At 42.3% G+C, this 26,026-nt stretch overlaps 2 protein-coding genes across 2 annotated transcripts; both read left to right on the top strand.

Moving 5' to 3' along the window:
- Nucleotides 1-19,156: 19,156 nt before the first annotated feature.
- LOC128870233 (uncharacterized) lies at nt 19,157-20,455 on the top strand. The gene has a single exon (XM_054112834.1). It carries the CDS (start codon nt 19,157-19,159, stop codon nt 20,453-20,455), a length of 1,299 nt encoding a protein of 432 aa, XP_053968809.1.
- Nucleotides 20,456-20,467: 12 nt separating this feature from the next.
- LOC128870234 (uncharacterized) lies at nt 20,468-23,491 on the top strand. The gene is made up of 2 exons (XM_054112835.1): nt 20,468-21,063; nt 21,160-23,491. The coding sequence occupies exons 1-2, from the start codon at nt 20,468-20,470 to the stop codon at nt 23,489-23,491; spliced, it is 2,928 nt and encodes a 975-aa protein (XP_053968810.1).
- Nucleotides 23,492-26,026: the final 2,535 nt, after the last annotated feature.

Raw genomic sequence — 26,026 nt, forward strand, 5'->3', positions numbered from 1 at the left:
TGCAGTAGCATACACAACTGGTCTCTGTTTAATGCCATCTTGGGATGTTTCGAATTCGTAGAAACCTTCTTTATAAATGTGTTCCAGGATATTAGATTTTTCATACAAATGTTGATTGTAATTCTTGGGAACTGAGTTTCTACCAGCAGAACTACGAATGAAGTTAGCCAATTTTTTCATATCATTTGTAGACGATCCACTATTAGCTTGGAAATTGTCTAATCTTTCGGCAGAAAATCTTAATTCTTTTTCTTTTTTTTATTAACAGTTACCCGAACCTTCGATCCCAGAGTATTTAACACGAGCTCATCTTTATCTTCGTTATCATTGTTGGATATTTTTTTTTTCAAAATTTTAGTTATTATTTGGTTCTGCTGTTTCTCGGGTAACTTTTGTACTATATTCAAAACATTCTTACGAGCATTAGAGCTAGAAGGACCTCTGCAAGAATGTGATATGCCTTTACCTATTTGTTGAAAACAACTGTTACATAACTCAGTAGAAGTTCTCGGTTTAGTTGCCTTTGCCTCATTTTTAGAAAGTAAATCTTTTTGTTGCGAAGTATAATCAAAACACTTGTTTGCGTCAATATTTGTAGAGAAATCCCTAATTTGACCTCTACCTTTTTTTTCTTTTTTATGACTCGTAACTTGTGCTGTTAGACAGATGTAACAATTACAACCCATCGTTCTTGTTTCTTTTGATAATTTAAGATCCTCGTAATTGGGCATAGTTGGACAAGGTCTTTTGAAAATATCATTTCCATATTCATTTATAGTTAGTCGGCAAGAGCTACATAAACTTTTTGGGAATTTACTATTATAAATATTAAATTCACCATTAATGTGCTTTTTTATAACTTTAATATGTTTTTCAGATAGCAAGAAATGATGGGAAGGTTTATTTTGGAAAATAATTTTTTTCCCACAAAGAGCGCATACTTTTGTGCGATTTTCTTCATGATCGCATTTATAAAGCGGATGCTGACTATTCACCCGACTATTCAGCTGACTATTCATTATTAATTAATCTTCTCATATAAGAATTTCTAAAACTAGAAAATACATTTGCCAGAAAACACTAATATTATATTAATAGTTTAAACTGTACTTTTTTATTGCGGGAAGCACTCGACTGCCCTCTGCCACCTAGCGGCATTTATCGTAACTATTATATAATATTATATATAATATAGCTACATAATATTGATATACGTATTATATACCATGTATTGAGTATACAACACTTTTACATATCTATTTAGAAAATAACTTTTGATATTTATTCCAAATTGTCCCAACCTGAAATATAAAAATATGAATAACTTTTGAAAAGGAGCAGGTAGGATTTCAATTCCAACGGATTTTGCACCTATAATCATCAACAAATACAACCCAGCTTGCAGTTTTTGTCGACATTTTTGTGCAACCTATCGATGCTTCCTGCCTACCGTGTGGGGAAAGTTACTGATTGCCATTCACTTGGGAGTGGGCCAGGACGATTCTTCTGCATATGGTTCAAGCAACTCATAACGGCCGGGATTAGCCCACGTATCCTCTGGGTAGCTTCCGAACACCCGTTCGGGAGTGAGCTAACGTGAGAAGGCGAAACATTCCAGGATAGCTGGTTGTGCGTTGGGTTTGGGACCCGCCACTTAAAAATCTCTCCCAATGAAAACGTACACAAAGCCTCGGGTGAGAACTTCCAACACTGATGACGACCCCTGCAAACGAACTAAGGACTATGATTTGAGGGCATGCACCTGGAATGTCTGGTCCCTTAATGGGGAAGGTGCCTCTGCCCGGTTAGTTGATGTCCTCGTGAGAGTAAAGGCTGACATCACTGCCATCCAAGAGATGCGATGGGCGGGGCAAGGCAAGAAAACCATAGGACCTTGTGACGTCTACTACAGCTGCCAGGTAAAGGAGCGCAAATTCGGTGTCGGATTTGCTGTGGGGGAGAGACTTCGTCGCCAAGTACTGTCGTTCACTCAGGTGGACTAGCGTCTCGCAACAATCCGCATCAAAGCGCGATTTTTTAACATATCGCTAATTTGCGCCCACGCCCCGACGGAAGAGAAGGACGATGCGACCAAAGATTCTTTCTATGAGCGCTTGGCACGTTCCTACGAGCGCTGCCCCCGCCACGACATAAAAATCGTGCTTGGCGACTTCAGCGCCAGGGTGGCTCGGATCACTACCTTGTTGCAGCCAAACTGCGCACATGCCTCTGTGCAGCAAAAGACGTACATCTACCTACGCAAAGAATGTTCGACATCGAAAAGCTGCAATCACAACAGACAGCCAGAAGATTCGCCACTCGACTCTCACTCCTGCTCTCAGAGAGTACTGCCCAACAAACCGGCATGCACGAACAATGGAGCAACATTTCTCGTTCTCTACGTACCGCCACCGAAGAAGAGATCGGATTCCGGCGAGCCCGAAAAACAATTGGTACGACGAGGAATGTCACGCTGCCGCAGAAAAAAAAGATGCCGCCTATAGAGCCACGCTGCGATCGGGCGCAACGCGAGCCCTCTGGATAAAGAGACAAAGCGAATAGGTCTGGTGGTGAACGAGGACAAAACGAAGTACCTCCTCTCTTCAAACAAACAGTAGGCGCACTCGCGTATCGGCACCCACGTCACTGTTAACAGTTATAATTTTGAGGGTGTAAAAGACTTCGTTTATTTAGGAACCAGCATTAACACCGATAACAATGTCAGCCTAGAAATCCAACGCAGAATCTCTCTTGCCAACAAGTGCTACTTTGGACTAAGTAGGCAGCTGAGCAGTAAAGTCCTCTCTCGACGAACAAAACTAACAATCTACAAGGCTCTCATCATGCCCGTCCTAACGTATGGCGCAGAAGCTTGGACGATGACAAAATCCGATGAAGCGACGCTTGGAGTGTTTGAGAGAAAGATTCTGAGTAAGATTTTTGGAACTTTGCACGTTCGCAGCGGCGAATATCGCAGACGATGGAACGATGAGCTGTATGAGCTTTACAACGACATAGACATAGCGCAGCAAATAAAGATCCAGCGGCTACGTTGGCTGGGTCATGTTGTCCGAATGGATACAAACGCTCCGGCTCTGAAAGTATTCGATGCGGTACCAGCTGGTGGTAGCAGAGAAAGACGAAGGCCTCCTCTGCGTTGGAAAGATCAGGTGGAGAAGGACTTGGCTTCATTTGGTGTGTCCAATTGGCGCCGGTTAGCACGAGAAAGAAACGACTGGCGCGCTTTGTTAAACTCGGCCAAAATCGCGTAAGCGGTTATCGCGCCAATTAAGAAGAAGAGAGGTGCCGGGTCGTAGAGACATAGAAGGCGACTGCAAAGTAGATGAACTGGCGAGATTGGGTACCACATTATCGATCCAACCAGACAAAGCAAACATACCTATACCTTTAGCAACTTGCAAAATGCTTATAGAGAAACACACAATCAGTGCTGCCAACAGGCTATGGTCTCAATATCTGACCTATGCAACTAGCAGGATGACGTGGCCGGAATGGAACAGGGGCCGCATAAACCGACTGTTGAAACTAAACAGGAAAAACTTGAGAAATCTTCTCGGGGTTGGTTGGTTCAATGAGGACGATGTAGAATGAGGAGAGGGGATAGCCCCGGTGGTATCACAATGGGTCTACAGCAGGCCTAGGTGTGTCAAACGACAACCACTACCTACCTACCTATCTTTGTGAGAATAAATCTCATTATTTTCTCTTGAAGAAGTAGCCATTTATCGCCTTCCGACCACGGTCGATAATGGCTACTTGTAGCTCGGACGGAAAGCTTATCTGCTTATCATCTGATGAGACGATGTGCCTGCTTTTTTCCTTGCTAAAGCAGCGGCGTTCGAAGTCGAAGGTCTCAAGTCGAGGGCAGTCTCCGTTTCCGAAACTTTTATTCCGACTGAGGCTTTTGCTAGAGAGATACAGTTTCGTTCGTCTTTTTTCGGCTTGGGAGCTTCAAGTTCTACTACCGTCGTATTCAAATTGCTTCTCGTATGCACGTACTATGCGTGCTTCTTTCATATCCCCTTGCCTCGTGTGAAGAGAGAATATGGGTCACGTTTGCTCAGCTTGTCAAGAAACTTGACTGAGCTTTTGAAACCCAATTGCATCTTCTGCTCCAGGGTTTTGTCCGCCACAGACTTCTTTGGAGCGTCATCCGATTTGATTTTTGGGGCAGTAATCTTCGGATCAGTTGTGGGCTTTGCAATTTGGTCCTTGGATACTGCGGATACCCAAGAGATACCCTCTTTGTCCATCGTGTAGACTTCGTCGCCGACTAGCCTGCCTTAGGACAGGTTGTTTTACCACAGTAGTTTGCCGGTTGTCTAGACCTTAGGTAGCCATCTGAACAACCGGGCCTTCAGTAATATGACCACCACTCGTGCCTGAGTCCTGAACACGAACGATTGGATCTCAGGAGATTTTAGAACCCTCTTTAGCCGGCCGGCCGATTCGACATTTCGAAACTTTACTTCACACCATAGTTAAACCTCTGATTTTAGGTCAAATAGGGGAAGTGCATCCTCAATTGCGTTGTAATCAGAAACTACTTTTTTGTGCTAAAAAATGCATAGTTGCCCTGCACTTTACGAGTTCGGTTCAAAGTAAAGCGAACGAAGAAAGGTCGTTCTTTTACTTTGGAGCCATCGCTGTGTGCAGACGAGTGCGCTGAAACACAAATGTAAGTATATATATATATATATATGGGACGTTCCACGTCAACCGGTACACTAGCCGGTCCAAAATTCTATGGGACCGATTTTGAAGTCCAAGGTCTCAAAATGATCGTCTGAATGTCCACTATTGAAAGCCGTCTGGCCCATTGAGAAATTCAATATGGCGTCCAAATTATGGCGTCTAAGCTGACTAAAAATTAGAGTTTATTTAAAATCTTGTGTGCTCCTAAGAAAACCAGGAGCAATGAAAAAAAAGTAATACTGATTCTTTATGTTCTTAGGGTCGCAGATTACGATTTCGGAAGCAGATTTCCAAAATTCAAAATGGCGGATCCAATATGGCGGCCGAAAATATTAATATAATTTATTTCGATTTGTTTAAAATGTATTTCTAAGGGGTTTTTGGGGTCGCTGATTACGAATCTGAAGTCAGATTTTTTAAATTCAAAATGGCGGATCCAATATGGCGGTCAAAAATAAAAAAATTATTTCGATTTTTTTGAAACCTGTTTTAAAAGGGTTTTTGGGGTCGCTGATTGCGATTCTGGAGTCATATTTCAAGAATTCAAAATAGCGGATCCAATATGGCGGCCAAAAATAAATAACGTTATAAAATAAAAAAAAATAAAAAAATAAAATAAAATAAAATTGGAGGTCCCAAAATTTGTTTTTATTTCATTGCTGTAACTGTACGTGTATGTTACAGCGATAACGTGCTATTTGGGTTTTTTGTAGCTGTGTTCTTGACAAACATTTATTCCATTTACTCTCACAGTGTATTTCAAGGTGCTTCAATTTCACTTTATGTGATTTTATTTTGTTTTTTCAATCTAAAGAAGGAAGGTCGTTTTCTTCTTATTGACTTAGCAGATAAAATTTTTGGTCCCAAAATTTGTTTTCATTTCATTGCTGTAATTGTGTGTGTTTTGTTTTTCTCGTCTTAGCAATTGATTATTATTTTATTCTGCTACGTGAAATAAAGTTGATGATGATATATTCTTAAAACCTGATCAGGTTTTTAAATTGAGTTGGGTGGTTTTGATTAAATCTCTTTTCCTATTAGTATTTATAATTATGTCAACTTGTAAACTCGATTGTGATAAATTTAAAAATAAATCTCATGGTGATAATAGGTCTATTTATAAGTTCGTGCGGTTTTACAACAGATGGCGTAACTTGATTATTATTCCATCGATCCACATTTCCAAACATTCATTGGAGAGCTACTGTCGTAAGGCACAAACGTCAGTATAAGTTTTTTATTTGAAGCGTAAACAACAATATTTTTACCACACTTGAAAATGTCGAATTTCGTGCCAAATAATGTGTTTTTGCGGGGAATTCTTCTTCATTATTTTAATATGAAGAAAAAAGCAGCCGAAAGTCATCGTATCTTGGTGGAAGTTTATGGTGAGCATGCTCTATCTGAGCGAACGTGCCAGAAGTGGTTTGCACGCTTTAAAAGTGGTGATTTTGGCTTGGAAGACGAAGAACGCGAGGGTGCGCCGCCAAAGTTCATGGATACCGAATTGGAGGAATTGCTCGATCAAGATCCGGCTCAAACGCAAGAAGAGGTTGCAAAAACTTTGGGAGTTGATCAATCAACCATTTCCAAACGTTTAAAAGCCATGGGAATGATCCGAAAGGTAGGCCATTGGGTGCCGTATGAATTGAAGCCAAGAGACGTTGAACGCCGTTTTATGGCATGCGAACAACTGCTTCAACGGCACAAAAGAAAGGGTTTTTTGCATCGAATTGTGACTGGCGATGAAAAGTGGGTCCATTACGACAATCCAAAACGTCGGGCAACGTATGGATACCCTGGCCATGCTTCAACATCGACGTCGGCGCAGAATATTCATGGCCTGAAGGTTATGCTGTGTATCTGGTGGGACCAGCTGGGTGTTGTGTATTATGAGCTACTGAAACCGAATGAAACGATTACGGGGGATGTCTACCGACGACAATTGATGCGTTTGAGCCGAGCACTGCGAGAAAAACGGCCGCAATACGCCGATAGACACGACAAAGTTATTTTGCAACATGACAATGCTCGGCCACATGTTGCACAAGTGGTCAAAACATACTTAGAAACGCTCAAATGGGATGTCCTACCCCACCCGCCGTATAGTCCAGACCTTGCGCCATCCGATTACTATCTCTTCCGATCGATGCAACATGGCCTGGCTGACCAGCACTTCCGTAATTACGATGAAGTCAAAAAATGGATCGATTCGTGGATTGCGGCAAAACCGACCGAATTTTTCACAAAGGGAATCCGTGAATTGCCAGAAAGATGGGAAAAAGTAGTAGTAAGCGATGGACAATATTTTGAATATTAAATTTGTAACCATTTTACGTCAATAAAGTTTCAAATTTCGAAAAAAAACCGCACGAACTTATTCATAGTCCTATAGATGTGTGAATCCATTACAGGTTGATGGCCACGTTGGTAAAGGTCTGAGGAAAATTTCCCAAAAATTGTTTGAAAAATTTTCAGACTTACCAATCAATGCAAAAATATTCAAAACCTGTAGAGCTATGTGCTTTAAAGAAATTGATTCTAGGGCTGAAGATACAGAATTTTCTGAAGAACTGAAATACTCAGATATAGAGGAAAAAGTGAGCCCGAACAAGAAAAAATGTTTGTCTAGAGAAGATGAATTAGAAGTAATGTTGACTGGACTTAAAGAAAAATTTTCTAGTCTACCAGAAAATTATCCTCTTCGGTTGTCTATTCTCACAATAGCCCCTGATTGTTGGTCAATTCGGAAAATAAAAGAAGAATTTAATACTTCTCATAGAATGGCTCAAGAATCCAAACAATTAAAAATGACTGCAGGAGTTTTGGGTACTCCACTTGAGAAAAAAGGTAAAATTTTACCTGAAAGTACTGCTATAGCAGTTAAAGAGTTTTATGAGAACGACAGAAACAGTAGAATAATGGCAAATAAGAAAGACGTTGTAAAAGTAATAATTGATGGTCAAAAACAATATGTACAGAAACGATTGTTGCTTTGTGATATAAAGGTACTTCACAAACAGTTTAAAGAAAAGAATCCTGAAATGCTTATTGGGTTGAGTAAATTTGCAGAATTAAGGCCAAAATGGTGTGTACTTGCTGGCTCAAGAGGAACACATAGCGTGTGTGTATGTGTGATTCATGAAAATTTTAAACTGATGTTCGAAGCTGTTGATTTTAAAAATTTGACGAAAGATTTACCGAATCCAGTAGAAGATTACAGTGATTGCTTGAAGTTTATTACGTGTGAAAACGCAACACCGCTTTGCTATTTTAATGAATGTGAGAATTGTCCAAAAATTGAACGTTTTTCTGATTACGTGATGAAAATTCTACCAGAGAACAATTTAACTCAAGTAATTTACAGCATATGGCAGTCTACCGATAGGTGCAATCTGAAAAAAGAATGTCTTTCTGCTGAAGATTATGTAGATGAATTATGTGCGCAATTGAAAAAATTATTGACCCATCATTTCGTTGCAAAAACTCAATCGGAATATTTATCAAATAGGAAAAATAACCTAAATGAAGATGAAGTTTTAGTCCAATGCGATTATTCCGAAAATTATCCTTATGTTATGCAAAATGCTGCTCAAGCATTTCATTACAACAATGATCAATGCACAGTGCACCCTGTTGTCGTCTACTACAGATCAGATAATGAAATTAAGCATCGCAGTTTTGTACTTTTATCTGACTCGACGACACACGATACAAGTGCGGTGTACATTATGCAAGAAATGGTTGTGCCAGAAATTAAGAAATTCTGTCCAAAAGTCAAAAGAATTATTTATGCTACTGATGGTGCTAAACAACACTACAAAAATAAATTTCAAATGATGAATTTGATGCATCATGCAGAAGATTTTGGTATTGAAGCTGAGTGGTTTTGTCACGCAACTGCCCATGGCAAAGGTGCTTGTGATGGTGTTGGCGCTATCGTGAAAAGAGAAGCCACACGGGCTAGCCTGCAAGCTCAACCATCAGAAGCAATTTTAACATCGCAAAGTTTATATAAATATGCGGAGACTAAATTCCCAAACATTAAATTCTTTCATTACGACAAAGCAATGCATTCTAAAATGCAAAAGAAACTTGCAAAAAGATTTTCAAAGGCACCAAGCGTCACGAAAATACAAAGTGGACATGCATTCATTCCTATAAGCAATCATCAGTTGCTAGTAAAACGGTGCAGTGGACAACCTTGCTGTCATTGATTATTGAATTTAAGTAAATTTTACCTTTACTTTATTTTTTGACAAAAAAGATAGCTCAGAAAAGGTTTTAAGGTTGTGAAAATTTACAACATATTTAAAAATTAAAAAAATTTCAGAAACAAAAAAAAATTAAAATTAAAATAACTAAAAAAAAAAAGTAATGCGGGCTTCACTGGTCACACTGAAGACAGTCTCAACCCTGAAAACGCAGAGAGCTTATCTACATGTTTAATCTATTACATGAAATTTTTAAATTTTAACTCCAGATTCGTAATGAACGACACCGAAAAAAATTTCATCAATTTATTTATTTTTGGCCGCCGTATTGGATCCGCTATTTTGAATTCCCCCAAAAACCCTTTTAAAACAGGTTTCAAAAAAATCGAAATAATTTTTTTATTTCTGACCGCCATATTGGATCCGCCATTTTGAATTTAAAAAATCTGACTTCAGATTCGTAATCAGCGACCCCAAAAACCCCTTAGAAATACATTTTAAACAAATCGAAATAAATTAATATTTTCGGCCGCCATATTGGATCCGCCATTTTGAATTTTGGAAATCTGCTTCCGAAATCGTAATCTGCGACCCTAAGAACATAAAGAATCAGTATTACTTTTTTTCATTGCTCCTGGTTTTCTTAGGAGCACACAAGATTTTAAATAAACTCTAATTTTTAGTCAGCTTAGACGCTATAATTTGGACGCCATATTGAATTTCTCAATGGGCCAGACGGCTTTCAATAGTGGACATTCAGGCGATCATTTTGAGACCTTGGACTTCCAAATCGGTAGCATAGAATTTTGGACCGGCTAGTGTACCGGTTGACGTGGATCGTCCCACATATATATATTCATATATCTGTATGAATTGTAAATGTAAATTAATTGTAAACTATTTTTTCTAAATAAAATTTCAGATTTTCGCAGGTGTAGCGCAAAATCTTAAAAAAAAAGCAGCCGACGTTTCAACAGGAACGAAAATATTTTGTGGTTATTTCCGAAACGACTAATTCGAGGTTAGAGACGATATCGCCGGTTCTTCAATCAACCAATCCAACGGTGCATCGGGTACAAGCTTTTGAACATATTACGTCTGCTGATGGGTACGCACAACTAGGGGCATGCATGAATTCGGGCAGCATAACCTCAACTTGGGTTGGCGGTTTTCCTCGTGCTAGCGGAAACCATGGACCAATCAACAAGTACTGCACTGCTCCAAAAACAGCTGTACCTTTTTACCCTCCAGCACCATTTAGTTGCAACACACATTTTACACCAGGGCTTAACAATCTTCCATCTACAGTACTTGGTCGGTTAGAAACAGAACAATCCCCACAGGCACCGCTGCATTCAACCTCTTGGCAGCATGCTTTGTCCTCTTATAGGAATATACATAAAGTTTGTTATGGTGTCCTCTTATAGGAATATACATAAAGTCACCGGGTGTGGGTGGAACTCGTCCAGTCAATTCGGTTTTGACTAGTGCCCAAGTAGTACCAGCCAGTGTGCCTAATAGCTACGACGCTTACCGACAGTGGCCACAGATATCTATCGGTCATACTCCTACCGCGCCAGCTGCGATATCTGAAATGAGGTTATCCTCTACGCAAATAGCATTAAGACAAGTCATAAATAAAGATCTTCGGACGCTCTCCGGCAAGCCAGAAGAGTGGCCACTTTTTATCACTAGCTTCGAACAATCAACTGAGCAGTGCGATTTCACAGATTCCGAGAATCTTATTCGGCTACAGCGATGCCTGAAGGGGGTGGCACTAGAGGCAGTGAGGGGTAAATTAATGGCGCCTGCAACCGTATGACAGGCCATTGAAACTTTAACAACCTTCTTGTCTTCAGTGCAGTGGTGATCATCGACTCGAGAAATGCAAACAGTTTTGCGATTTGTCTACCAACGATAGGTGGTGCTTTGTTCGCGACAATAAGCTATGCATCAGATGCTTCCGAAAACATTTCCTGAAGAGCTGCCCATTGCATAGCCGTTGTGGTATTGATGGTTGTACAAAGCCACACCATGTTCTTCTTCTTCTTAATTGGCGCGATAACCGCTTACGCGATTTTGGCCGAGTTTAACAAAGCGCGCCAGTCGATTCTTTCTCGTGCTAACCGGCGCCAGTTGGACACACCAAGTGAAGCCAAGTCCTTCTCCACCTGATCTTTCCAACGCAGAGGAGGCCGCGCTCTTCCTCTGCTACCACCAGCTGGTACCGCATCGAATATTTTCAAAGCCGGAGCGTTTGTATCCATTCGGACGACATGACCCAGCCAACGTAGCCGCTGGATCTTTATTCGCTGCGCTATGTCTATGTCGTCGTAAAGCTCATACAGCTCATCGTTCCATCGTCTGCGATATTCGCTGTTGTCAACGTGCAAAGGTCCAAAAATCTTACGCAGAATCTTTCTCTCGAACACTCCAAGCGTCGCTTCATCGGATGTTGTCATCGTCCAAGCTTCTGCGCCATACGTTAGGACGGGCATGATGAGAGTCTTGTAGAGTGTTAGTTTTGTTCGTCGAGAGAGGACTTTACTACTCAATTGCCTACTTAGTCCAAAGTAGCACTTGTTGGCAAGAGAGATTCTACGTTGGATTTCAAGGCTGACATTGTTATCGGTGTTAATGCTGGTTCCTAAATAGACGAAGTCTTTTACAACCTCAAAATTATAACTGTCAACAGTGACGTGGGTGCCGATACGCGAGTGCGCCGACTGTTTGTTTGAAGACAGGAGGTACTTCGTTTTGTCCTCGTTCACCACCAGACCCATTCGCTTTGCCTCTTTATCCAGTTTGGAGAAGGCAGAACTAACAGCGCGGTTGTTAAGGCCGATGATGTCAATATCATCGGCATACGCCAACAATTGTACGCTCTTATAAAAAATTGTGCCTGAGCGATTAAGTTCTGCGGCTCGCACGATGCTCTCCAACATCAGGTTAAAGAAGTCACACGACAGGGAGTCACCCTGTCTGAAACCTCGTTTGGTATCAAACGGCTCGGAGAGGTCCTTTCCAATTCTGACGGCGCTGTTGGTGTTGAGCAACGTCATCTTACATAGCCGTATTAGTTTTGCGGGGATACCAAATTCAGACATCGCGGCATACAGGTAACTCCTTTCCGTACTGTCGAATGCAGCTTTGAAGTCGATGAAAAGATGGTGTGTGTCGATTCTCCTTTCATGGGTCTTTTCCAAGATTTGGCGTATTGAGAATATTTGGTCGATGGTAGACTTTCCAGGTCTGAAGCCACACTGATAAGGTCCAATCAGTTGGTTGACGGTGGGCTTCAGCCTTTCACACAATACGCTCGCTAGAACCTTAGAGGCGATATTTAGAAAACTAATCCCGCGGTAATTGGCACAAATTGCAGGATCGCCCTTCTTATGGATTGGGCAGAGCACACTTAAATTCCAATCGGCAGGCATGCTTTCATCCGACCATATTTTGCATAGGAGCTGATGCATGCACCTTACCAGCTCCTCGCCGCCATGTTTGAATAGCTCAGCCGGCAGTCCGTCGGCGCCCGCGGCTTTGTTGTTCTTTAGCCGCGTTATCGCTATTCTCACCTCATCATGATCGGGTAGCGGAACGACAATTCCGTCGTGGGGTATCGGGATCTTCACTTTCTCGGTGACATGCGCAGCTGTCACTGTTTAATAAGTTCGAGAAGTGTTCCCTCCATAATTTAAGATTGCTCTGTACGTCAGTCACCAGTTCGCCGTCTTTGTTCTTACAGGAAAACGCCCCGGTCTTAAAACCTTCTGTAAGCCGCCGAACTTTCTGGTAGAATTTTCGGGCGTTGTTCCTGTTGGCCAGCATCTCAAGCTCTTCGCACTCACGTATTTCGGCCTCTCGTTTCTTCTTTCGGATAATACGTCTCTCTTCCTTTTTCAGCTCTCTGTAGCGATCCCACATGGCTCGCGTTGCGCCCGATCGCAGCGTGGCTCTATAGGCGGCATCCTTTCTTTCTGCGGCAGCATGACATTCCTCGTCGTACCAATTGTTTTTTCGGGCTCGCCGGAATCCGATTTCTTCTTCGGCGGCGGTACGTAGAGAACGAGAACACACCATGTTCTGCTCCATTCAAATTATTCGGTCAATCCAAGCTATAAAGCAGCTGTGATGTTACATAAGGAAGAGCACGCGACAAAGACATTGTTGCGTTACGTTCCAGTAATACTCTATGGAAAATCCAGGTGTATAAAGACATATGCGTTAATAGACGAGGGATCCACATATACACTCTTGGAGAAACACATTGCTGAAGAGCTTGGTTTGGATGGTACTCTCGTCGTACAGTCATTTGCACAATTTGCCTATCGAACCATATGCTGGGGTGCGCGCTACACTGCTTCTTGGCGTCGACAATGCAAAGCTCGGTGTTCCCCTCAAAGTGAAGGAAGTAGAAGGAGATCAGCTTATCGCAACTAAATGTCGACTTGGTTGGTCAGTATATGGCCGCGGAGAGGAAGATAATGCCCTTTCGAATAGGGTGATGCCCATCTGCTCCTGTATGTGAACTGAACGCATGGAAGAAATGTTAAATGCTAATTACGCGTTAGAAGCGGTTGGTATTAGCATGAAAGATGAACCACTGAAATCAAAAGCAGATGAACGGGCTCTCGCCATTATGCAATCGACTACAAAGTACATGGAAAATGAAAAGCGTTGGGAAACGGGTTTATTGTGGAAATTCGATAAAATCGATTTACCAAATTCGTATTCCGTGGGGTTGCAACGCCTCAGTTGTTTGGAAAAACGCATGACACGGGACCCACTCTTACGGAATTTTCTCAACAAACAAATTCGTGAGTATGAAGATAAAGGATATATTCGGAAATTGACAAAAGATGAGATAACTCATGGTTCAACTCAAAGGTCATGGTTCATTCCAATTTTTACCGTAACGAATAAAAATAAAAACAAGACAAGGCTCCTTTGGGATGCCGCTGCCACCGTCGACGGTGTCGCTCTCAACACCTGTATAATGAAAGGGCCCGGCCTTCTGGCGTCTCTGGTTGGAATACTTATACGATTTCGTGAGCGAGCTTTTGCCATACCAGGAGACATTCGCGAGATGTTCCATCAAATTCGAGTGCGCAGCAAAGTCCAAACCGCACAGCAGTTTTTGTGGCGACATGGGAATAGCTCTAGAAATCCTGATACTTACGTAATGACGGTGATGCCAAATTTCATCAAAATCAAAAATGCTTCGCATTTCGTCAACGAAAACCCTAGTGCGGTTGGGGCAATTCATTGGAACATGTACGTGGACGATTGGCTGCAGAGCGTAGATACGGAATCGAATTGATAGATTTGGCGTTGCAAGTCAAGCATATACACGGTGAAGGTGGCTTCGAGATGCGCAACTGGCTGTCAATGCGTTGCATGCAATTTTCAGGACGGCAAAGTAATCGGGTAAGCTCCTCCAAGATCCTTTTATGACATACGAAAAGGTTCTGGGCATATGGTGGCTGCCTTGGTCGCACGAGCTAACTTTCTTCGCAAAATTTGATACATCCGTTTTCGGTAACAACTCATCTGTCACAAAAAGGAGCGTTCTTTGGGAAATTATGTCTGTTTATGATCTCCTTGGCTTAATTGGGTTTTTTATGATTCAAGCAAAAATCAAAACGCAAAATATTTGGCGATCTGGCGTCACCTGGGATGCACCTGTGCAAAAAGACGAGCACGAAGCATGGCAGTCATGGGTTCGGTTGTTACCACGACGTTCAGCTCCATATATTCTGCGACGCGAGCAGTGTAGCGTACGCGGCAGCTGCTTATCTAAGAGCCACCGTCAGTGGTAAGGTGAAATGTTGTTTAGTGGCCTCGAAGTCGCGAGTGGCGCCACTGAAACCAGTTTCTATACCGCGGTTAGAACTGATGGGTGCCATTTTGGGCTTGCGGCTCGGAAAATTTATTAGAACTGAATTAACCTCACCTATCAGCGAGGAGGTGTACTGGACCGATTCAAAGAACGTTCTTCACTGGATCCGATCAGACACTCGAAAGTTCGATCAATTTGTTGGCGTAAGAATCGGAGAAATTTTAGAGTCATCTAGCATCAATAACTGGAGGTGAGTGCCTTCAGCCGACAACGTTGCCGACGACGCCGCAAAGTTGAAGTAGTGGTCGAAGTTGGATGGAGAATCGCGTTGGTTCCAAGGTCCTCAATTCGATTTTAGGACGATTTTAGTGAACTCTGCAGAACATGAGTTAGCTCATCACATCGAGCTTAATACAACACTTAGCTTCACATCCTTTAGGGAAGATGTACCTCATGTGTCGAGGTTCAGTAAGTGGGAGAAGCTGCGTGGTGCAACAAGATACGCTTTGCGGTTCCTTCGGTTAATAAGCAGGAGACCAGCTAAATCAGAGTTCGTTCAGGTGATGTTGCAGGACACCACAGTAAACAGCGCCGAAGTTTTAATTGTTCTTATGTGCCAGAGTGAGACCTTCGGAGATGAAAGTAAATGCCTACATCAAGGCCAACTGGTAAGTCGAAAAAGTTCAATTTTCAAATGCTCGGCTGTCATAGATGAGTTTGGATTGCTCAGAATCAAAGGTCGAATCGATTCGATAGAGGGAGTCCCTGTTAGCGTGAAAAGGCCCATAATTCTGCCCTCACGCCATCCAGTGACACTTCTAATAATCCATTTTTTCCATCGTAAATATCACCATCATCACAACGAAGTCGTAGTCAACGAAATCCGTGAAAAATACTGGGTGAGTGGATTAAGAGCGTTGGTAGGTAGCGTCGGAAGGAAGTGTCAAGTTTTATTTATCTATTTACGGGTATTTACCTATTTTATCGGACATACTTTGCGCGACCATTATACACGAGCACATACTTCCAGCTGCACTAGCAGATGTCGAAAACGTCTTGAATTCCAGACCACTGACATACATTCCTCTGGATACAGCAAATCACGAGGCACTCACTCCGAATCATTTTTTGCTTGGTGGGTCAAGTGGACTACGAGAACGAAGCATTGAAGACAGCAGCAGTGCCACACTCCGAAAAAAATTTAGGGTCGCGTCACAGCTGGCTGACCAGTTTTGGAGACGGTAGGTGGGGGAATATCTGCCCAACCTCACTCGTCGCGCAAAATGGTATCAGCCTCCTCCAGAACCTGTCGACAACGGTGACGTCGGATCGTCGATGAAACAAGTAAACGCAACACCTGGATCAAAGGAATTGTAGTTGATGTTTTCCGAGCAAAGGATGGCCAAGCCCGGAGCGCTATCGTGAAAACCATACATGGATTGATAACCCGACCTGTTGTTAAATTAGCTAAATTGGACTTATCTGGGTAAACTTTGACGCCAGGCATCAAGTTTACAATGGGGGGAATGTTACAACGCAGTGTAATTGCGTTGTAATCAGAAGCTACTTTTTTTGGTGCTAAAAAATGCATACTTGCCCTGCACTTCTCGAGTTTGGTTCAAAGTAAAGCGAACGAAGAAAGCTCGTTCTTTTACTTTGGAGCCATCGCCGTATGCGACGAGTGCGCTGAAGCACAAATGTAAGTATATAAAGCGTTTTTCAATAGGTGCGCTTCAACTTTTTTCCGATAGGGAGGGCGAACGACGGAATATTTTTTATTTTTCGCTTGCCTCTTGTAAACTTCATTAGTATACATTTCATCATGGAACGCTACACATTTGAGCAACGATTGCAAATCGTGCAAATTTTTTATGAAAATAATCGTTCTGTTGTTGCAACTTTAAGAGCATGATTTTCCAAAAAATCATCTTCAGTGATGAAGCTCACTTTTGGCTCAATGGCTTTGTCAACAAGCAAAATATGCGTTACTGGGCAGAAAGCAATCCACACGTGATTCATGAGGCCCCATTGCATCCCGAAAAAATCACTGTTTGGTGCGGTTTACATGCCGGCGGAGTAATTGGCCCATATTTTTTCGTTGACGAGAACGATCGCCACGTTACTGTAAATGGAAATCGATACCGCGACATGATAAACGATTATTTTTGGCCGCAACTGAATGGTATGGACTTAGACGACATGTGGTTTCAACAGGACGGGGCCACAAGCCACACAGCACACGCTACAATTGATTTGTTGAAGAGTAAGTTCGATGAGCGCATTATTTCCAGAAATGGACCGGTCGAATGGCCGCCGCGCTCGTGTGATTTGACGCCTCTAGACTATTTTCTTTGAAATTATGTGAAATCATTGGTCTACAGTAACAAGCCGGCGACGATTTGTGAGCTCAGAGCCAATATTGAACGCGAAATTGCTGGAATTTCGGCCGATTTATGCAAAAGAGTGGTCGAAAATTGGGTTCAACGATTGGACTTCGTAAAACGGGAACGCGGTGGTCATGCAAAAGAAATCGAATTTCATACTTAAATGTATATGTTCAAGCTCGATAATAAAAAAAAAATTAGCGCTCTTACTGAAAAACGCTTTATATATATATTCATATATCTGTATGAATTGTAAATGTAAATGAATTGTAAACTATTTTTTCTAAAATTGTGGATTTTCGCAGGCGTAACGCAAAATATTAAAAATAAACAGCCGACGTTTTAACAAAATACATTTAATAATTCACGGTCCAAGATCCAAATCCAATGGAAGTAACGGTTTGATAAAATAGAGAATACCCCGACGCAAGTAAAGCACAGGTCAAATATTTTCAACAATGTGGCGCGGACTCCGACGCAAAAATCACAACAAGTAACGTTTAGACAACAGGGAGTAAACTATGGTGAAACAGAAGAATGCAATTTTTTAGGATAAGGTCACAACTGCCATACATAGAGAAATACGTGAATGGAACTCCGCTTAGATTTCTCTTAGATACAGGCAGTACGAAAAATTACATAAAAAACAAAAAAAAAATTAAAGGGATTAAGAAACTTGAACAACTATTCATATTAAAGACTCTCCGTAGATCAAAGATGCCTTATGAATGTGTTTAATGTTTAAAATACACATAATTTAACATATCGCCCGAAAAAGAATCGTTTGAAGGCATTATAGGCTATGAGTTTATAAAACAAATAAATCGATGGGATAATAGATACAAAAAGGAAGTGTTTAAGTTTATCAGTGGCATAGAACCACTTAAATTTAGAGCTGTGGTCAATTGATAATTAATTACAATTAGCTCATTCTCTACTTTCATATGAAAAGGAACGTTACGACTGAATGCAAAGCTGGTCAATAAAATGCTAATATGGCAACCCCATTACTTTTGACATTTGCTTCTTCCCATATTTTGCGCACCCGCTTTTTCGCTCTCTTTTTGCTTTGACTTTTTCGTGAACGGACGTGACGTGAGTAAGGCAGCAGCAGTCCAGCAACGTTCTACGCTTCGAAGGAACTTAACCTCAAATACGGAAGACCCGCGTGTTCGTCGCACAATCAGACATGGTGCTTGGAAAGGAAGAGTCTTTGTCCAAGCTCATCTTAAACTTTGGTGCAAACACGCGTAAAATGGCAAAGTCCAAAAAAAACAAAGGGCTATCTCGGAGCCAGGCGCAGTCTGCTGTCGGAGTATTGGTCGCGCTACCACGCTATTCGCGACGATCTTGGTGCGCTGGCGGTCACTGATGCTAATGCAGCAGCGGTGCGTGACGCGCTGTCCGATGAGCACTTTGCAGCTATTGAAGGAGCATATTGCGAAGCAATGGGTGAACTCAACGATGGTATCGACGAGCTTTCAGATATCGGCAATGACAGTTTTAATCAATCTGCCACGTTTCGCTCAGTTACAGCAAGTGCACCACTCACAATTCTTCCAAAAATCGAGTTGCCGAAGTTCGATGGGTCTTTTGAAAGGTGGCTAAGCTTTAAGGACATGTTCACCACGTGCGTGATCAAAGATACGACACTCTCCAACGTGCAACGAATGCACTATCTCAAAAGCAGCGTACAGGGCGAGCCGGAGGTTATGCTCCGGAGTTGTTCGGTTATAGACGCTAACTTTATAATCGCGTGGGACCTACTCCAACAAAGGTATGACAACACATGACGACTGGTGAAGTCATACTTGCGAAACATTGTCAAGTTGGCGGCAATGCCCACAGAATCCGAAACGAGTCTGCGAAAACTGTTGGACACCGTGACTGAGTCAATGCGTGCGTTACAACAGCTTGGCCGTCCAACAGCTCAGTGGGATGATTGGCTAATTTTTCTAATCACCGAAAAGCTCGATTGTGCCACAGTTAAGGAATAGGAGATGAGTCTTGGTAGTCCAAGTGAACTGCCTGCTTACAGCGATTTAGTCTCGTTTCTAGAAAAACGCATTCTTGGATTGGAAGCAGTGGGGGCAGCTGCCAAGAATAAATCGAAAGATTTTTCACAAAAATCACCACACAATCAAGCTGTGCGAAGTCATCAAACGAGCTTTGGCTCATGCTGTTCGGGTAAGCATACGCTCATGTACTGCCCGGATTTCCGCAAGAAAACATCTTCAGCAAAATTAGATCTGGTTCATAAGGCAAAACTTTGCAAAAATTGTCTAAAACTAGGCCACACTCTTGACGAGTGCTCATCTACTTATACATGCCAAAGGTGCATGCAAAAACATCATACACTGTTGCATGACAGTCTTTCTACGCAACCCAACAAGGTTGCTACTCATCATACGCGTTCCGATTATTTAATACAGACACCAAACACAAATGATCTCACATCTGTTCTGCTTGCAACTGCGGTTATTGGAATACGCTCTCCCACAGGGCATGAACTCCAACTGCGGGCGCTTCTGGACAATGGATCACAGGCATCTTTCATCAGCGAGTTTGCAGTTCAACAACTACACCTTCGCAGAGCCCGTCTTCAAGTACCCATCACCGGTATAGGCGGCTGCCGTGTAGGTGAGTCTAATGGCGTAGTTCATTTCTCATTACATTCACTTACAGAACCCGAGTTCAACGTCGATTGTTCGGCTCTGGTCCTGCCCCGCTTGGGACATCTCATGCCGTTAAAACGTGTCGATCCAAAACCATATTCGGAATTTCTCGATCTGCCATTAGCCGATCCAAACTTCTTCGAACCAGGGTCTATTGATGTCATCATCGGCGCAGACCTCTACGGTCTCCTTTTGCGCAACGACATCAAACGCTCTGCCATCAACAAAGTTACCGCACAGAATACTCACTTAGGATGGGTAATCTACGGGCGTCTGCCCCACACATCTACACTACTCCGGGCCACCACGTTTTGCGCTACAGCCACTACTGAGCTCAACAATTTGGTTCAGCAACTGTGGAAGTTCAATGAATGTGAGGACGTGGAAGGCTCATCCTCAATGACGCAAGACGAAATTTACTGCGAGAAGCTATTTGAGCGTACAGTGTGTCGCGATCTTTCCGGGCGCTATCACGTTCAATATCCCTTTAAGGAGTCCTGTGACCTTGCCGCTCTATGCGATTCTAAATCAGATGCCCTTCGACTATTCGCATACCAACAAGCGCGCCTTCAAAACAATGCCACACGGAATGAAATGTATACAGCGTTTATGGCTGAGTACTGAAATCTTGGTCATATGGAGCCAGTCCCATCTGACGATTTTGCGCATCCAGTATGTTACATTCCTCATCATGGTGTGTACAAAAAAGGTAGCACTACGACGAAGCTTCGCACTGTATTTAATGCTTCAAGGAAATACAAAGGTGGCGTTTCTCTAAACGACTGTCTTCATGTTGGACCCAAGCTGCAGAGCGACTTAAGCTCCATCATTTTAAAATGGCGAATGCATCGAGTTGCGTTCATAGCGGACATTGAAAAATGTTATCGCCAGATTTTAGTCAGCAGACCTGATGCTGATATGCAGCGGATTGTCTGGTGTGACGAGCAGGGCAAGCCAGCCATTTACCGGTTGCTCACTGTAACTTACGGCTTAAATTGCTCGCCCTATCTCACCATTAAGGTTCTGCACACGCTTGCTACGGATGAAGAACACGATTTTCCTGCAGCATCAAAAATATTAACGGAGTCGTTTTACATGGATGATTGCCTGCATGGTGCCGCAACCGTGGAAGACGCTCTGAATATTCAACGCCAGCTACAACAGCTTTTGCAGCGCGGCGGATTCAACCTTCGGAAGTGGATGTCCAACTCTACTGAATTTATGCGCCATCTGTACACTGAAGACGAAAACCTTGGGCTGTCACGCAACTTAAATCTTGATAGCGAAACAAACGCTCTATGAATTTATTGGCTGTGCGACACTGACAGCATCGGTTACAAGACAAACGTAACACCTATCATTGGAGACATCACAAAGAGGCAGCAATTGTCCGATGTGGCCAAAATCTATGACCCGCCGGGTCTACTAGCACCTGTCGTAGTTAAAGGTAAAGCTATTTGTCAGCAGCTGTGGTTATCGGGTGTCGATTGGGACGATCCCATTCCTGATCCACTTCAACAAGAATGGCGACGCTTTAGAGACGAAATGCCTCAAATCAGAGAACTCAAAGTGCCCAGGTGGGTTGGAGCTGAGCCCAGTGTATCCAGTTACCAACTGCATGTATTTTCTGATGCCTCTACTGTGGCATATGCTGCTGTCGCGTACCTTCGTGTGGAAACTTCAGGTAATGATGTAAAAATATCAATTCTAACCGCTAAGACTAAGGTGGCACCACTGAAGAAGATAACCATCCCGTGTTTGGAGCTAAATGCTGCTCTACTCGCAGCGAAAGTAGCCGCTAAAGTGCTGTCAACACTGCAACTACCAGCGATTCGACTTTACTGTTGGTCGGATTCCAAAACCACGCTCAGCTGGATTCGATCAAATCCTGGTAAACACAAGCAATACATCAGCAATCGTGTAACTCAAATCCAAGAGTTAACACCAATCAACGCTTGGAAGTATGTACCTACTACAACGAACCCAGCCAACATTGCATCCCGGGGTATTTTCCCGTCTCAGCTCGCAGGGTTGTCGCTATGGTGGCGGGGACCTCCGTGGCTAAATCGTCACTCAAGCACCTGGCCTGAACAACACAACGGTTCGACAGATCCAGACGAAGAATTAGTTCTCTCCCTAGTGACGATTCCGGAAGAGTCCAAACCAACCATGCTCACGACATTGCTTCAAAAATACTCGAATCTCAACAAGCTATTGGCAGTCACATCTTGGTGTCAGCGTTTCCATGCCGCACTGATGAAGCGACCCCATGAAACAACTCTATGGTGCACTGTGACCGAAAGAACCGCGGCCTTGCAATTCTGGATAAGGTACGTTCAGCAGATTCATTTCGCTAATGAGATCTCCTGTCTTCGTTCTGGCAAACCGATTTGCCAGAAGAGCAAGCTCCTCAAATTGAACCCAGTTTTGGATGACGATGGTATTTTGCGTTTAAACGGGCGGTTGAAGAACGCAAACATGCCTTTCTATGAACAGTTTCCATGCTTGTTACCGAAACAGGATCCTCTGTGCACGTTACTGATCAGTCAAGCGCATGACTATACGTTGCATGGCGGCGTTCAATCGACTCTCAACTTTACAAGAAGAAGATACTGGATTATTGACGCTCGTTCGTCAATCAGACGATTCATTCATCGTTGTATAAAATGTTTTCGTCACCGAGGTGTTCGCTCGACCCAAATCATGGGAAGTCTTCCCACGCATCGCTGCAACGCAGCAAAACATTTTAGTCATTGTGGTCTCGATTACGGTGGACCGTACCAAATTCGCAGCGCGAAAGGCAGAGGCTATCACAGCTACAAGGGCTATGTTGCCCTATTCGTATGCTTCAGCACCCGAGCAATTCATCTGGAGCTGGTTAGCGACTTGAGCACTGCAGCGTTTCTTGCAGCCCTTCGAAGATTCTTTGCACACCGTGGATACAGTTCGGACATATACAGCGACTGTGCTACAACGTTCGTAGGAGCCGATGCGGAACTAAAAGCAGATCTGGCCAGCTTTCGACAACAGCTTGAGGCGGCAGCACGGTACGTGCCAACTTGGGGAGTAACATGGCATTTCATACCACCTGGATCTCCAAATTTCGGAGGCATCTGGGAGGCGGGTATAAAAAGCATGAAACATCATTTAAAGCGCATAATTGGCAGCGCGAAGCTAACATTTGAAGAATTTTATACTCTTTTAAAGCAAGTGGAAGCAGTGCTTAACTCGAGGCCGATCTCGGCACTAACAGAAGACGCAACGGACTTAGCTGCGTTGACCCCTGGCCATTTTTTGGTGGGCGGTCCGTTAGTCGCTACTCCCGAACCAAGTTTACTTGATGTTAATCCAAATCGACTCAAAAGGTGGAAACAGCTTCAACAAATGCAACAACACTTCTGGGCCCGATGGAGTTGTGAGTACTTGCGAGAACTACAAGTAAGACGCAAATGGCATCAAACTAGCACCAATCTATCACCCGGAGACTTGGTCTTAATACGCGACGAGCGCGCTCCTGACACTCAGTGGACGTTGGGTCGTATAATAGACGTGCATCCAGGAACTGACGACGTTGTCAGAGTGGCAACCATTCGTACGCCAACTTCCATTATCAAGCGAGCCATATCAAAGTTAGTACTGCTGCCTATGGAGGACACCTGATGTCTTTACGGTGGGCGGCTGGTCCCTTATTTCGTCGCAGGACCTGGACGAGGTGGGCGGAATGTTACGACTGAATGCAAAGCTGGTCAATAAAATGCTAATATGGCAACCCCATTACTTTTGACATTTGCTTCTTCCCATATTTTGCGCACCCGCTTTTTCGCTCTCTTTTTGCTTTGACTTTTTCGTGAACGGACGTGCCGCTGCAGAATATACTTTGTCAACATACAAAATTATATACTCTGCAGTATAATGAAATAAATTAAATAAAATTAAATTTGAAGAATATACTTTGAACAAGGAAAGATTTTACGAAATTAAAGAAGAAACTAAAGAAGTTCTTGCGAATCCGGACATAAATATCGCGTATAATACTAACATTATAAAGGGTTTTTCAATAAGGCCGGATAGATGTTGAAATGAAATAAAATGGCGTTTGCTGTGTGGTACGTAGCGCCGTCCTGCTGGAACCACATGTCGTCTAGGTCCGTATGGTTCAATATGAGCCATAAGAAATTGGAAGGGCCACCACGTCTACCGAAAAATGGGCGCAATGCGCGAGTTAGTGTAACAGAAAACACACTACTGTACCGATGACATCATCCAATGTATGATACAGAATCAGTAGTTTACATAAAAATATTCCTATTCAGTAGTTTACATAAAAATATTCCTATTCAGCAAATAGTAAACAAAATAAACATTATCGGCAAATAGTATTTTAACATTATCAGCAAATAGTAAACAAAATAAACATTATCAACAAAAAGTATATTTCTATTATCAGCAAACAATAAACAAAAGAAACCAGAGCCTATAAATAGACGATTAAGCATAGAAATAAGTCAGTCTTATAATATACTGAAGCATGTGAACTTCAGTTTATAATTGACATAAGTACATATTGATACAAATAAAATATATCTTTTTATTTAAACATCAAAAGTACTTATTTAACTGGGGGCTCAACCGGGATGAATAAGTGAATAAAAGGAACTCCTAAAAAATCAAATTCCACACGTCCTGAAAAAGAGGACAAGGAGAACCAAATATAAAACTGGACCTCTTCCGCAAAAAGCGATTACAAGTGTTTGACCAAAGCAGAGGAATCATTATGGAAGCAAGGTTAGTAACCTTGGAACAAGGTTATGCCACTGTAGAAGCACAATTAGCCCAGCCCAGGGGCCCAGTTGTGACGCAGGCCCAGTTGTGACGCAGCTAAATATTTTTGACGTGCGGTATGAAAATGACAGTTTGAGCCCTGCCAATCATGTTCGTTTGACGTTCAGCAGTTTTTGTGCAGACACCAACGTTAGTAGTCGCATTGTGTATACACGCACCAAACATCGTGTTGAAAATCGTGCGAAAAAGTTATTTTGATTTTTTTCAAAGTACCAAAATTTTGTGAAATTAACAGTGAAAAGGCGAGTGTAATGCATCAAAATATTGTATTTGCAGTATATTTTGTGATTCTATATGGATTTATGTGATTATGTGGTGTCTATAAAAAACTTGCTTGTCATACACAAAATAGCATCGTGACCCGGTTGTGACTCAGCGGGTGGCCCAGTTATGACGCACCTTTTTTTTGCACTACGATCATATAGAACTACCGAATTCCTACATTTTTGTTGTTGTTTAAAAAAAACCAACTGCCAACTCGATCAATTGCAAGGTATGCAAGCGTCCAGTTCATTTGAAGTGCGCCAACATGCAGGCAAGTTATTTCACTTGCAAACACTGCGAAAGTGACGTGGACGACGACTAGGAATATTTAGATGACGATGATGAATAAAAATCGTTGTCATTTATGGCCATTGAAGGACATTTTCTTTTGTATTTTTCATTATTTTTGCCATTGAAAGCCTTCAAAATAAATAAATCATTAAATCACAACAATTGTTGTGACATTCCTTTCATATTTTCTCATTTCCAGTAAATTTCTTGAGGTGCGTCACAACTGGGCCATTTTTTTTTTTGTCCTAAAAAAAGTTATCCTGAAAAAATTTGTTCCAAAATTTTTTGAGTAACTCAAATAAACATACTTTCTTTGGAGAAAAGTTGCGTTTGGTTAATAGTTAAATGTTAAACTTCTTCATTTTTCAATTTGCGGAACTGAGGAAAAAATTTTAATTTTTTTCAAAACCCGCGTCACAACTGGGCCCCCTCCCCTACCTAATATCGAAGAATTCCAACCGATAATTCCCAGGATAAACAATGCAAATGAAATAAATTTGAGACTATTCGAACGGCTACCAGTGTTCAACGGAGACACATCCAAATACAGGACATGGAGGGCAACCATTATATCAGCAATGAGTCCCATAGAAGCCTTTCGTGATACCAAACCATATTACGATGCATTATTTATAATACGTCACACGAAGATCGAAGGAGAACCAGCAACTCTTCTACAGAATCATGGCACAGTATTTCACTTACAAGCAATACTCAATCGCCTAGATTACAGCTACGCCGATACTAGAAGCTATAACGCCCTCATAGAGGAAATGAAAAGACAAATACAAGGAAGAC

The sequence above is a fragment of the Anastrepha ludens genome, chromosome X (assembly GCF_028408465.1).
Source record: "Anastrepha ludens isolate Willacy chromosome X, idAnaLude1.1, whole genome shotgun sequence".
Classification (NCBI taxonomy): Eukaryota; Metazoa; Arthropoda; class Insecta; order Diptera; family Tephritidae; genus Anastrepha; species Anastrepha ludens.

What these genes read in the sequence shown, in the direction of transcription:
- LOC128870234 (XM_054112835.1), top strand. Translation starts at nt 20,468, where the DNA reads ATGGAGCCAGTCCCATCTGACGATTTTGCGCATCCAGTATGTTACATT. An exon ending in ACTGAATTTATGCGCCATCT is followed by an intron (nt 21,064 to 21,159) that starts GTACACTGAAGA and finishes CGACACTGACAG; the next exon opens with CATCGGTTACAAGACAAACG.
- LOC128870233 (XM_054112834.1), top strand. Translation starts at nt 19,157, where the DNA reads ATGAGTCTTGGTAGTCCAAGTGAACTGCCTGCTTACAGCGATTTAGTC.